Here is a 12,856-nt window from a genome sequence, read left to right on the forward strand (position 1 = left end):
AAACTTGATAACAGAAATCCTTAGTGAAAACCAAGTCTTACTGAAACTTGAGTACACTGGAAAATATGCATTTCTCCATACAGTTTAGAATTCTTTTTTAAATTTTCTCGAACACTGAAAACTAGAACATTGTTATACAGGTCTCTTGGATTATTGCTCACAAAACATGTTGGATCACGGATCAGATTCATTGGAAACTTTTCTACCACATCCTAGATGAAGAGACATAAAACACATTATCATAACATACAGTTTCTACCCAATCTTACTTTCAAGTGATTAATTTTTCATATTTAGTGGAAATTATTTGAATAACTGATACCAATTTTTATATTTTACTATACTTAAAACAGAATTTTAGCTGAAAAATTAAAGTTGTCGATATTAAGAACATAAATGTGGTTTAAATCTATGCCATCTTATACAAAAGGACAATACGCGAAAATTACTTTAGTACTTCTCATTTTACCCCATTCTCATAGTCCATTATAATAATCCATCTTTGATCCAGTTTTAAATACATTTTTTGAGTCCATATTCCATTAGTTTTTTCCATTTGAAGCAGTTTGCGAAGTCCATCTCTAGATGACTCTACCCCTATGAAAAGGGAGAGAATATAAAATCATTGGAAGCTACTATTAATATATATTAATGAAAGACATATGTATGAAATGATGTTAGGTGCAGATGAATTTAATATTATGAAGATAAATTCAGATGTTAGAGTACAGATAAATTAGACGTTGAAAGATAATCCAGTGTTATACACAGTGAAATGAACAGGTAGAGTTAACATTATAGTTTATTTGTACAAAAAACATTGGGTCTTGGTGGAGACACTGTTATACCTCTATGTTTTGTGTTGCAGTTATACTTTATACTGATATTAAAATAATCTTGAAGAATTGTGTGTTTTATTGAGTAAACAAGATTTATAATGCACTGCTGGTTTTTCTCCTATCAAACTATAAGTTATCCTGATATATGTAGTATAGAAGTAGACAGATATTACTGAACAAAAACTCATTTTAAATGATATTGCAAAGATAATCGTGTATGATCAATAAAATACAGAATTTTTGTCAGTATCAAAACAGTATAATGAGTTATAGAGACAATCATTTATTATATACAATAATAAGACACAAAATACAAAGCAACTTACAACTTACAAACATTAAAATTCAAATAGTGAGTTAACCCTTAAATGGTGACCATCATCAATCAATTAACGTTTTCCGAGAAAAAGGCAGCCATGCTCAATTGATGATTTTGTGCTTTGCACTCAGTACAGCTATCATCAATTGATGATACAGTCTAAAAACATTAGTTTACAACCCCTTCACATTGTAGTGACTCTACCCACTCAAACCATTGTGTCTGAGTCATTTTCTCAATGTAAGTCATGCTGCAGAAAAGGAAGGGTGTGTCAGCTAAGGGATTGAAGTGAAAACATATTTCATTAAAAGACAAAAGTGAAGTATTAGCACGTGATAATTATTACAATGAAGAAAACTTTTCAGATTTTTAGTTGTTTAAAGATCTGAATGTGATTTAGGCAGTGAATCAGAATACATTGGTTCCAAATGGGTGCCAATCATGTCATGATTTTGATCCATTTATTCATTCTTTTGATAATAGAAATGCTGGACTCAATATATTTAGGCTCATGATCAATCTGATGAATATGAATTTTTTATAATTATATTTCATCAAAGTATCAATGAGTCATATTGTGTGAAAACAAACAGATATTATGAGTTTTGTAAATCCTTGAATTTTGAAGAAAATAAAAGTAACACTCTCTCTACTTCATGAAGTAAGAAATGTGAAGATACAACTATTGAGGAAATGTACACTTTTTTTGCTTATGCCACATGTAAAAAAGTATGTATTGGCTGTTTACTGAAAGAAAGATCCCTTTATAGAAACTCCAGTTTTTTTCCAACAGTTTTTTTTTTTGAGGGAGATTCTTAGATATTTGCACTTTGCAAATAATGAATAAACCCAATGCAAGCAACTGATTATTGAAAGTTTGAGAAGTGATTACAATGGTGACGAATAAAGCTAAGAAACCTTCTTCTCCATTTCAAAAAGCAGTGATCATTAAGCATCAGGTAGACCTAGCCTTATAGTGATCAAAAGTTATAAATTTTCTAAACTTTTCTTTACTTTACTTTCCTTTACTTTACTCACAAGGTTTGCTTTCCCTAATTTGTGCTGCCCTCTATATGGAAACGTTTTTTATAATGAATGCCAGAAGTTTTCCACTACCCCTCTATTGGAATGATATATTCCAATATGTCTCTCATGCAAATTAATGTGCATTATCTCTTCACTAATAGGAGAGTATCACATGATGCACGTGACTCTCTGTGGGCCACTACCAAACAATTACTTTGAAGTTTGGCAGAAAGTGTAAGAACTAAGATTGAGAGGAATAGAATGGAAAGTATCTATAAGAAATAATTTTCAGTAAAATTATATTTTCCAATACTGTACTTCCTTCTTCTCACAAGATTAGCTAGAATCTGACGTTGAAAAGGAGGAGGAACTGGTGTAAGGGAAGAAGAGTCATACCCTCGAAAGCATCAGAAGGATACCTTTGTGTGTGAAAGAAACACATCAGGTAATCTGAGGAGAGGCACCACACCACTTTGGAACCAGGTAGCTTCATACCATGAGCAGTTATGAACAAACATAGCATAAAAGGAAGGGAGCACATCTGAATAGGAGAGGAATGTTATCCCAATCAGATAAATAAATAATTCAATTCCACAGAAGGAAAGTGGGTAAAGGATGATGTGTCCAATGGTGTAGAATGGCTAAAGACTGGTGGACTGTACTTGATAAGTCAGCCACATCCAAAACCTCCTCATTGGATATTGACATCCATGAGAGAGTAGGATCAGGATCAAGATCATACCATCTTCATCTCAAGGCATACAGTTGTGAATGAGAGAAAATGACCACCTCCAGGGTATGACACACAAGTGACATTGAGCCAGGGTCCAGGAAGGTAGGTAAGTCCATTGCATGCAATCAAGACCATTGTCAAGATAAATATTATCACTGTCACAAGACAAACAAGGGAATGCCAAGAACAGAGATGACAACAACTTACACATATCCTCTGTGGCTCATGACACAGAGAGAAAAATTGAGGGAGAAAGATGTGTGAGGACTTACATTAATTGATTCTCTCAATATTTAAAACAAGCCTGTTAGATACTGACATTTATGAGAGGGTAGTGTGTGGGCACCCAGTCAAAGTGTTGAACTGCTTGGAGATGTCTTACTCTGCCATATGTGTGATTAAATCCAGAGGATGGTATGCCTTCTACACTGGCAGAACACCACCACCCTACTCTGAAGTGGCTATAGCCACTTGTGTGGAACCACTCCACCAAGATGCTTTCATGGTCAATCACTACAGTGGCTTGGCACTTACCAGTTCCAGGGGAAAAAGAGTGTTCGGATGGACAGCTATATCCAAGACAGTGTAATGGGTTATCACAAAACTCTATTTTGAAAAGCAGGCTATAATGATTTATTCAGTTAAGGCATAGCAGGGATGGATAGCTATCATCTTGTGCTTTACTCGTGCTGTCCATGGGCAATATGGTCTAGGACAAGCCTATTTATTTAACATGTATATCACAAGGCTATTGAGCCACCAGTGATCTTGTGAAGCACCCCACCTCAAAGGTGAGTGTGCAGAGCAATTGAAGTAGAACAATAATTAACATGGCATGAAGTGCAGATCTGTGTAGAAAGAATACCTGGTTATACATCACTTCACACAGAGTGAGATCTAATAGACAAAATTTGAAGCACAATCTTGGAAAGAAAAGAAAACAACAATAAAAGGTTACCTGGTGTCATAGCCATAATGAATTTTCTAGTAAAGACACAGGTGGTAAGTAATACCCCAAGGATTTAGAAACCATGACATGATGGAGATAATGGGAGATGAACATCTGAGGGGTAGTCTATATGTCAGACTGCAAAATCTCATCCAAAGGCCAACCGAGACAAGAAGTAAGAGAAAAGGTGAGGTGGGGGGTTTGATGGGAGGTAACATGGAATAACATACATTGGAAAGGGGACTAAGAGGAATGTTGAAACCAACTGGTAAGAGTAAAGAAATGTTGGGTGGTACAGTATGCAATTGACATCAGTAGCAAATATATCCAATCGATACTGTCTGAAAGCCAAGAGGAGAAGAAAATACACTTTAAGGGTTACGTGAAACAAAAAAAATGAGGAAAGTAAGGGAAAGAAGTAAAACATTAATTTCTCAATTTAGAAGTACTAGACACCTAGATAACTGACATATCTGGAAAGAATGGATGAAAAGGGTAAGAACATGGGAAAGAAAGATCCTGTTGTAATGAGAAAATTGGTAAGTATGTGATAGGGCTGCCTGATATCCATATATTGAGAAGACTGAAGACTTCTTCTCAAAAAGCCATGGAAAAAAGAAACTTGGAGATACTAGCAACCATTGGAAGAGAAGATGAAACACCCTGAGCTAAGAATCCAGGTGCAAAAAAAAACACAAAACATTCCATTTAAGTTAATACACAGGCTTGGATGAAGGATGAATGGAATAAGCTAAGTGAAATGCCACATGATGTGAGAAACTGGAAACTGGATCTCCTCACCAGGGACCTGACAAAAGCCAGGAATGAAGATGGAGGATGTGAAGTGTGGGATGCAGAACCAGCAAGTGTGGTTAATGAAGGAAGTTGGAGAATAAGAGAAAGAAGGATGGGAGGGAACAATTGTAACTGAAGTAAACAAGAAGACCACAGTTGAGCAGACCAGTAAGAAGCAATCAAAAGGACTTTGCATGGAGTATTAGGGATGATGGAGACCACCAAGTGAAGTAGTTGGATAGGAGGATAAACATAAAGAAGCTTGTTTAGCAATCCTGGCTGAAGGCATCTATAGCTAAGGCTCAAGAATGGGGAACAACAGACCAAAACAAAGGTAAATAGTGATGGAAGGAGGTGTCAAATGCATTACTATAAGGGGTAACCCACTGATTACAAAACCACAGAAGAACAAGTGGATGAAAACACCACTCCATTGGGTAAACCCAGTGTGGTTGGAAAACACCAGGAACATAACATCTTATCAAATGAATGTGATGATTGTGGGCCCAAAAGAGAATATTCAAGTTGAGAAAACACAGGACTCATGACTGGGTGCACCCTTGGTGATTGATATGACCAATCACTGTTGAACTGTCAGAGTAGATCATGACCAACTGAAACCTGGAGAGAGGAAGAAAATGATTCAAAGCATGAGAAACAGTGAGGAGTTTGAGCATGCTTATATGAAGAGAACATTTCTCCACAGACCAATAATTCAATGGTCAATTCATGCATCCATCCATGAAGTAAATCTAACTGCAGAGGAAAAGTGAGATGCTTGCCAAACTATGAGTCTTTTTTTAACCACTATTAGAGAGATCATTCATAATGTTGGAAGAAAGAGTGATGGGAGAATCTAAAGGATCCTGAGCAAAGTTCCATTGGTCATAGAAGACATATTGAAAGACTGCATAGGAACATGACTGAGAGGTATGAGAGGAATCATCAAGTAATACATCCTAGAAAGCAATAGCACCTCACAAGCAGAAAATTAAGGAGAAGACACAGCATTCTGGACAAACAGTTCCACAGAACAAAGCTGGAAAGGATAATGTTGGGCCTGATTGAGATAGATGTTGAAGGAAACGGAAACACCCCTGAATGAATGAGTTGCTGGGTAAGATGAAGGAAGGACTCACCAATTTAATCAACTATCCCACCCAAGCAGCTTCAAGAAGGAGTTGATGCATATGACGGGCCAAATCATGTTCATAATGAAGAGAAAAAGCCAGTTATCTATGTAGAAATGAAAGTGCAACTCCAAAGTATGAAAATGTAGAGCAAAGGTTTGCACCACCCGACAAAAGACGTACAACACCAAGACCAGCCGAAAATGTAGGGTACAAAATTGGTACATGAACCCATGATGGACAAACTGAAGATAAGGATGAGTTTGATTGATTGATTTAGTGTTTTATGGCACAAAGCAGCGAGGCTATCTGCGCCAAACATCCGGTAAAAATGTAAAAATAAAGTAAATGTAGTAAAAGACAGAAATGGAAACGAAGGTAAAACAAAAAAGTATAAAACCAATGTTGACACCTAGTCTACAATGTTAAGAGAGAAAGCAGAGTATAAGAAGTTGTAAGGTATTTATTCTAGCAAAATGGTAATGATCATAACCCGCCAGGAAGACTAACAGGTAAGTTCAAGAACCACCGTCAGTCACCTGAAGTTGGTCTTTCCAGTACTGGTTCCGGGTTATGTGTCATAGCAGCCAGTATCAAAATGTAATAGAATAGAAGTTTTAAAAGACACAGAGCAAAATCGCAATAATGAGTAGCCAAATGTCCAGTAAAAAGATAAAAGTCAAGTAAATGGAGTAAAATTTGTAAAAGTAAATGAAGGCAAAAACAAAATAGCAATTAAAACAGAAAATGGCGTAAAAACCAATGGTGACATCCAGTCTTCAAAGTTGTAAAATATTTACTCTAGCAAAATGGTAATGATCATAACCCGCCAGGAAGACTAACAGGTAAGTTCAAGAACCACCGTCAATCACCTGAAGTTGGCCTTTCCAGTCCTGGTTCCGGGTTATGTGTCATAGCAGCTATTATCAAAATGTAAAAGAATAGGAGTTTTAAAAGACACATAGCAAAATCGTAATAATGAGTAGCCAAATGTCCAGTAAAAAGATAAAAGTCAAGTAAATGGAGTAAAATTTGTAAAACTAATTGAAGATAAAAGCAAAACGGCAATTTAAACAGAAAATGGCGCAAAAACCAATGTTGACATCCAGTCAACAAAGTTGTAAAGGACTACCTGTAGCAGAATGGTAATGATCATAACCCGCCAGGAAGACTAACAGGTAAGTATAAAAACCACCGTCAGTCACCTGAAGTTGGTCTTTCCAGTCCTGGTTCCGGGTTATGAGTCAATATGGCCAGTACTAAAAGGTAAAGTAGTAAAAGTGTGAAATGATATGCAGCAAAAGTATAATAACAACTCGCCAGGACGACTAACGAGTAGTTCAAACGGATAGTTCAAACAGTAGCGTTAGTCACCTGAAGTTGGCCTTTCCAGTCCTGGTGTCGAGTTATTTAATGTTCTGGCCATTGTCCAATGTCAAATTGAATGAGAGAGATTAAAACTGTAAAAAAGGAACCACAATTAAAAAGGTGTAATGAATAAATATGCAACACTTAAATGAGATTAAAAAGATTAATGGCCATTAAAAAATTAAAAACGTTATCAAGGTGGACAGAGTCACCATTACCAATAACACTGTCCAATGTTACAGATTGACCCTGGGAAAAATATGTTTAAAATATTGCCGTCGTTGAGAATTGTAACGATGGCAAGAAAGTAAAACGTGGCTGATAGTGATTTGAGTGTTACACAAACTACACATTAGTGCATCAGTTCCAGATAAAAGAAAAATGATGAGTTAAAAAACTGTGACCAATGCGTAGCCTAGTGAGAACAACTTTCTCCTTCCGAACTTTACGGAAGCTAGATGGCCAAAGTCCAATATAGGGTTTGATTTGAAAAAGTTTGTTGTCGCGTTGCTCACTCCAAGTGACTGCCAGCTGGCACAGAGCCGAGCCTTGAAGACAAGACCATAGTCCATGTACGGAATAGGCACAGGGGTGATAGTGATGGAGCAGACAGATTTAGTTGCCATGTCTGCAAGCTCATTCCCGCGAATACCAACATGGCCTGGTATCCAGAAAAACTGGTTAGAAGTAGATGTTAATGAAAAAAGGGCCAGTCAGTTTCGAATATCAGCGAGAATAAGATGTGAGCTAACGTGTAGCGATTCCAGGGCCAGTATAGAACTAAGCGAATCAGTATAAATAGTGCAGTCGGAGTACTGCTCAACTGCAATATGATCCAGGGCAAGAGATATGGCATACAGTTCAGCAGTAAACACAGAAGCTGTAGAGGGGATTCTGCGTGCAACTACTGAACCACAGCAAACCATAGCAGAGCCCACTGAATTACCTGATTTGGAACCATCTGTATAAATGGGAACTGAATGATTGTTTGAAAGATATTCATTGAATAAAAGACGGTACTTCCAATCTGGAGTATCTGCCTTTTTTACGTGACTGAAAGAAAAGTCACATTTGGGGGCTGTAATAAGCCATGGTGGGATGGGCCGACCTGTGGAATCTGCAATGTTATCCAAGGACAGACCCAATTCATCCAATTGCGCCCGGATGCAAAGGCCAAACGGAGCAATGACAGATCGTCTGTTCTGAAAAAGTATGCCCACCGAGGAAGGAAAACACATTCCCAGGTGGGATGTTTTGGTAAGGAACGAAGTTTCGAAGTATATTGTAAAGACAGTCGCAAACGGCGAAGGTGTAGAGAAGGTTCATGAGATTCAATGTATATACTTTGAACTGGAAAGGTACGGAAAGCCCCAGTGCAGAGTCGAAGTCCTTGGTGATGAATGGGGTCCAGCATCTTTTAGGTCGAGGTTCTGGAAGAGCCATAGACCATTGATCCATAGTCGAGTTTCGATCGAATAAGAGCACGATATACCTTTAACATTGAACAGCGATCTGCCCCCCAACTGGTACAAGAGAGGACACGGAGGATGTTCAGTGCTTTTGTGCATTTGACCCGAAGCTGCTTTAAGTGTGGTATAAAGGTCAGTTTACGATCAAAGATAAGCCCCAAGAACTTGGTCTCCGAGACCACTGGCAGCAAAACTTCACCGATATGAAGTTCAGGATCAGGGTGAATACCCCGTCGACGGCAAAATTCCATGCATACGGTTTTAGAGAGAAATTAAAGCCGTTCGCCAGAGTCCACTTCCGTACACGACTGAGGGCAGTTTGTAGTTGCCGCTCAATATATCTCATGTTTGATGACTGACATGAGATGTGAAAGTCGTCGACATACAGCCCATTCGCAACAGTGAGAGGGAGTTGTTCAGTGATGGCATTTATCTTTATACTGAAAAGTGTGACACACAATACACAGCCTTGAGGGACTCCAAGTTCCTGTACAAAAGAACGGGAAAGTGTCGAACCCACACGAACTTGGAATCTCCTGTCCATTAAAATTTTTTAATAAACATGGGTAGATGGCCACGTAACCCATATGTATGGAGGTCTCGCAAAACGCCATACCTCCATGTTGTGTCGTAAGCCTTCTCTATGTCAAAGAATATTGATACAAGATGTTGGCGGTTGAGAAAGGCTTCTCTGATAGATGTTTCAAGACGAATTAGGTGGTCTGTGGTGGAGTGCTGTCGACGGAACACACACTGGGTGGGCGAGAGGAGGTTGTTTGATTCAAGGAACCAAACAAGACAAGCATTAACCATCCTTTCTAAGGTCTTACAGAGACAGCTCGTCGAAGCAATTGGACGGTAGTTTGAAGGAATCTTGGGATCTTTCCCTGGCTTAGAGAAAGGTAAAATAATAGCCTGGCGCCAGGCATCAGGAAAAACATTCTCCTGCCAGATCCGGTTGAAGACAATCAGAAGGACATCAAGAGAAGCAGGAGATAGATGGTGCAGCATGACATAATGAATATCATCAGGTCCAACAGACGTACTGGCAGACCGATGAAGGACCATTTTCAGTTCCACCAGGGTAAAGGGAAAATTATAGTCAAAGAAACAGTCACTTCGAAAGGAAAGAGGTGATTGCTCTGCCCGAGTCTTAATGGCCAGGAAGGTGGAGGAACAAGCAGAAGTGCTAGATACCCGGCAAAAGCTTTCACCTAGAGTGTCAGCGATGCTCCGGACATCAGTCACCTCCTGACCATCAGAGAGTAAGATCGAGAGGGGAACAGAATTGTAGTGCCCATTAACCTTTCGAATCCTGTCCCATATGATCTTGGAACTGGTGGTAGAAGATATGCTAGTTGTGAACTTAATCCAAGATTCCTTCTGGCTTTGACGTCTTACCAACCTACCATGTGCACGGGCCCGTTGGAAAGCAACACGGTTTGAAAATGTGGGATATCTACGAAAAGTATCCCAGGCCCGTTTTTGAGCCTTCCGTGCTAAATGGCAAGCAGGATTCCACCACGGACGAGGATATCGTGGAAAACGTGTCGAGGTTTTAGGAATACACTGAGCAGCTACTTGTATGATACAGTCAGTTACCGCTGCTACACAGTCGTCTATTGATGGCTGATTTACGATGGCAGGATCAAGTTCTGCGAGAGCAGTGAAAGTGGACCAGTCTGCCTGATTTAGCTTCTACCGGGGCACGCGGATAGGGTGGCATCGACCACGGCCAGTCTCTCTCAAAAGGATCGGAAAATGATCACTGCCTAGTGGATTACTGTCAACCCTCCATGAAAAATGGGAGAATAATGAAGGAGAGCAAACCGAGAGATCAATAGTGGTAAAGGACTGACTAGGTGCATGAAAGTAAGTGGAAGAACCAGTATTGAAAAGAGAAAGATTGTGATCAGAGAGCATCCGCTCTACAGATCGACCCCTCCCATCAGTAACAGCATTTTCCCAGAGGGGATGATGTCCATTAAAATCCCTCAGGATTAGAAATGGAGACGGCAACTGTTCAACGAGAGCATCAAGGTCTGATTGATCATATGTCTCTGCAGGGGACAGCTACAGAGAACAAACAGTAATGGTATGACCCAAGGAAACACGGATGGCTACGGCCTCCAAGGGTGTGTTGAGTGACAAAGACAGGGTAGGCACATGCTGATCAACCAACAGTGCCACCCCTCCATGTACTCGACCATCACACAACCTGTCATTTCTGTACAGAGGAAACTGCCGAATGGAGACTGTATCAGCAGATTTGAGAAATGTTTCTTGTAAAGAAAGACAAACAGGATGGTAGGAAGCAATCAGCGTTTTGATATCATCCAGATTAGAACGTAAACCTCGACAGTTCCATTGTATCAAGGTGGCCATTTTTAAGAACGGGTAGGTGAAGTGGCTGGGGAACCCTTCGGTTTACGACCACGTCTTTTTTCTTTACTGTCTTTAGTCGGAGGAGGTCTATCAACCTCCATGGATCCTGCCCTGGGTCGAGTGGGCAGGTTTTTGTTATTGGAAGGGGAATCCAGTGACTGAGGACGCGAACGAATAATTGTTTTGTCTCTTGTGGTGGGAGAAAAAGATGTACCAGAAGAAATGCCTGTATTTGAAACTGAAGGACGTGGATCTTGAGGTTTGTTGGAAGGTATGGGAGGAACAGAGATTGGTGTGGAAGCCGATTCATCAACCTTTTTAACCACGGAGGTCAAAAGGCTTTTCATTTGTTTTGAAAACGATTCTCTTGGAGGCACAGAGAGATCTGTCTGTACTCCCACTGTAGTTGTGGAATGAAGTGCATATGTTCGAGATGGAGTGGTGGACAGCAATTTCCGAGCCTCAGGATAATTAATGTTATGTATCGTTTTCAAACGCTGCATCTCTTTTTCCTCCAACCATTTTGGGCAAGAATGAAAGTAAGAGGGGTGAGAACCATTGCAGTTGACGCAATGTGGGTTCATGTCACAGTCATAGGCATCGTGGTCCTTGCCTCCACAACGAGCACATGTCAGGGAGCCACGACAAATGTCTTTGAGTGGCCGAATCTCTGACATTGGAAACATCGAAGAGGGTTTGGAATGTATGGGCGAACCCTGCAAATGAGTTAACCTGCCTTGATGGTGGCAGGTGCACGTGGTGAAGTAATGTTAAAACGAGGGTATTTGTTGGCAGTGTAACTCCATCTTTGCGAGTGGAGATGCGCCTCACTGCAGAAACTCCTTAAGTGGAGAGACCAGCGAGAATCTCTGACTCGGGAACGTTCTTCAAATCCCTTTCAACAATAACTCCTCGTGAAGAATTCAAAGTAGCATGAGGTGTAACCTCAATAGGTATATCCCCAATTGCCTTTGAATTCAAGAGGAGTTCACTGTGTTGGGATGTGGATGTTTCAACCAATATGTCACCAGATCGAAGCTTCTTTACTGACTTTGGAGAACCAGCAAGTCCCTCTAGTCCCTTCTGAATAAAAAAAGGGGACATTTGCCCTAAAGGATTTTCCGAAAGAGAATGTAATATAAGAAAATGAGGAACGTGTGTTACTGATGTTGAAGATGGCTGTTCAGAGTCTTCAAGACGTGGTCGCTTACCCATTGACTGTTTTTTAACAATTTTATTTAATTTTTTTGGAGGATCCATAGGAAAAAGGAAAAATTTCGGTACCCACTGACCCCACCCACCATGGAGCCATACAAGGGGACGCACTACAAAGTCATGCAAGGACAATGCAGCAACGCCAGGGTTTCGTGAGCACTATACCCAAACACTAGCATTAGGTACAATGTCCACAACACCCGTTGAGAACTTCCAACACTGGTACTTGGTTGACTCTAGCCCAAGTGGACCAGCCGATTGACCCAAGGGGGCCACCCAAAGGCCGCCCGTCTACAGGAATTCGAGGCCAAAGTGGTGTGTTAGGGTTGGACCCCTCAACCACCAGGATCCTCTCCTCCCCTTCATGGGTCGTCACGTCAGAGAAGGTAACCAGACAGAACAGAACCTTCCCTGGGAGGTCCTCTCACCATGTACAGGAATCCATACCGAGGGGATAAGGATGAGAATGCCCTAAGATTGGAATAAGCAGATAAGCATTGGAGCCGTCCATCTTGGTCACCCAAAGACTTGGAAAAGAGGTAATCAAAGTGTTTGGTAGGATTCCACAGTGAATTGTGGGAAGTGAATGTAGTAATTGATATGAGACAAGTAAATTACTGGCCTCCAG

General features: G+C 40.2%; 1 protein-coding gene across 11 annotated transcripts in view; it reads right to left on the reverse strand.

Annotated features, from left to right (window-relative positions):
* LOC143257174 (epidermal growth factor receptor kinase substrate 8-like protein 2) overlaps positions 1–12,856 on the reverse strand; it is a 64,245-nt gene that overhangs the window by 19,382 nt on the left and 32,007 nt on the right. For all 11 annotated transcript variants that reach the window (XM_076515529.1, XM_076515524.1, XM_076515523.1 and 8 more), the window contains 2 exons: positions 470–597; positions 42–212 (listed from right to left, as the gene is read on the reverse strand). In XM_076515529.1, coding sequence (XP_076371644.1) covers positions 42–212; positions 470–597 — 299 coding nt within the window. The remainder of the gene's footprint in view (positions 1–41; positions 213–469; positions 598–12,856) is intronic.

Source organism: Tachypleus tridentatus, chromosome 7 (assembly GCF_004210375.1).
Source record: "Tachypleus tridentatus isolate NWPU-2018 chromosome 7, ASM421037v1, whole genome shotgun sequence".
NCBI lineage: Eukaryota > Metazoa > Arthropoda > Merostomata > Xiphosura > Limulidae > Tachypleus > Tachypleus tridentatus.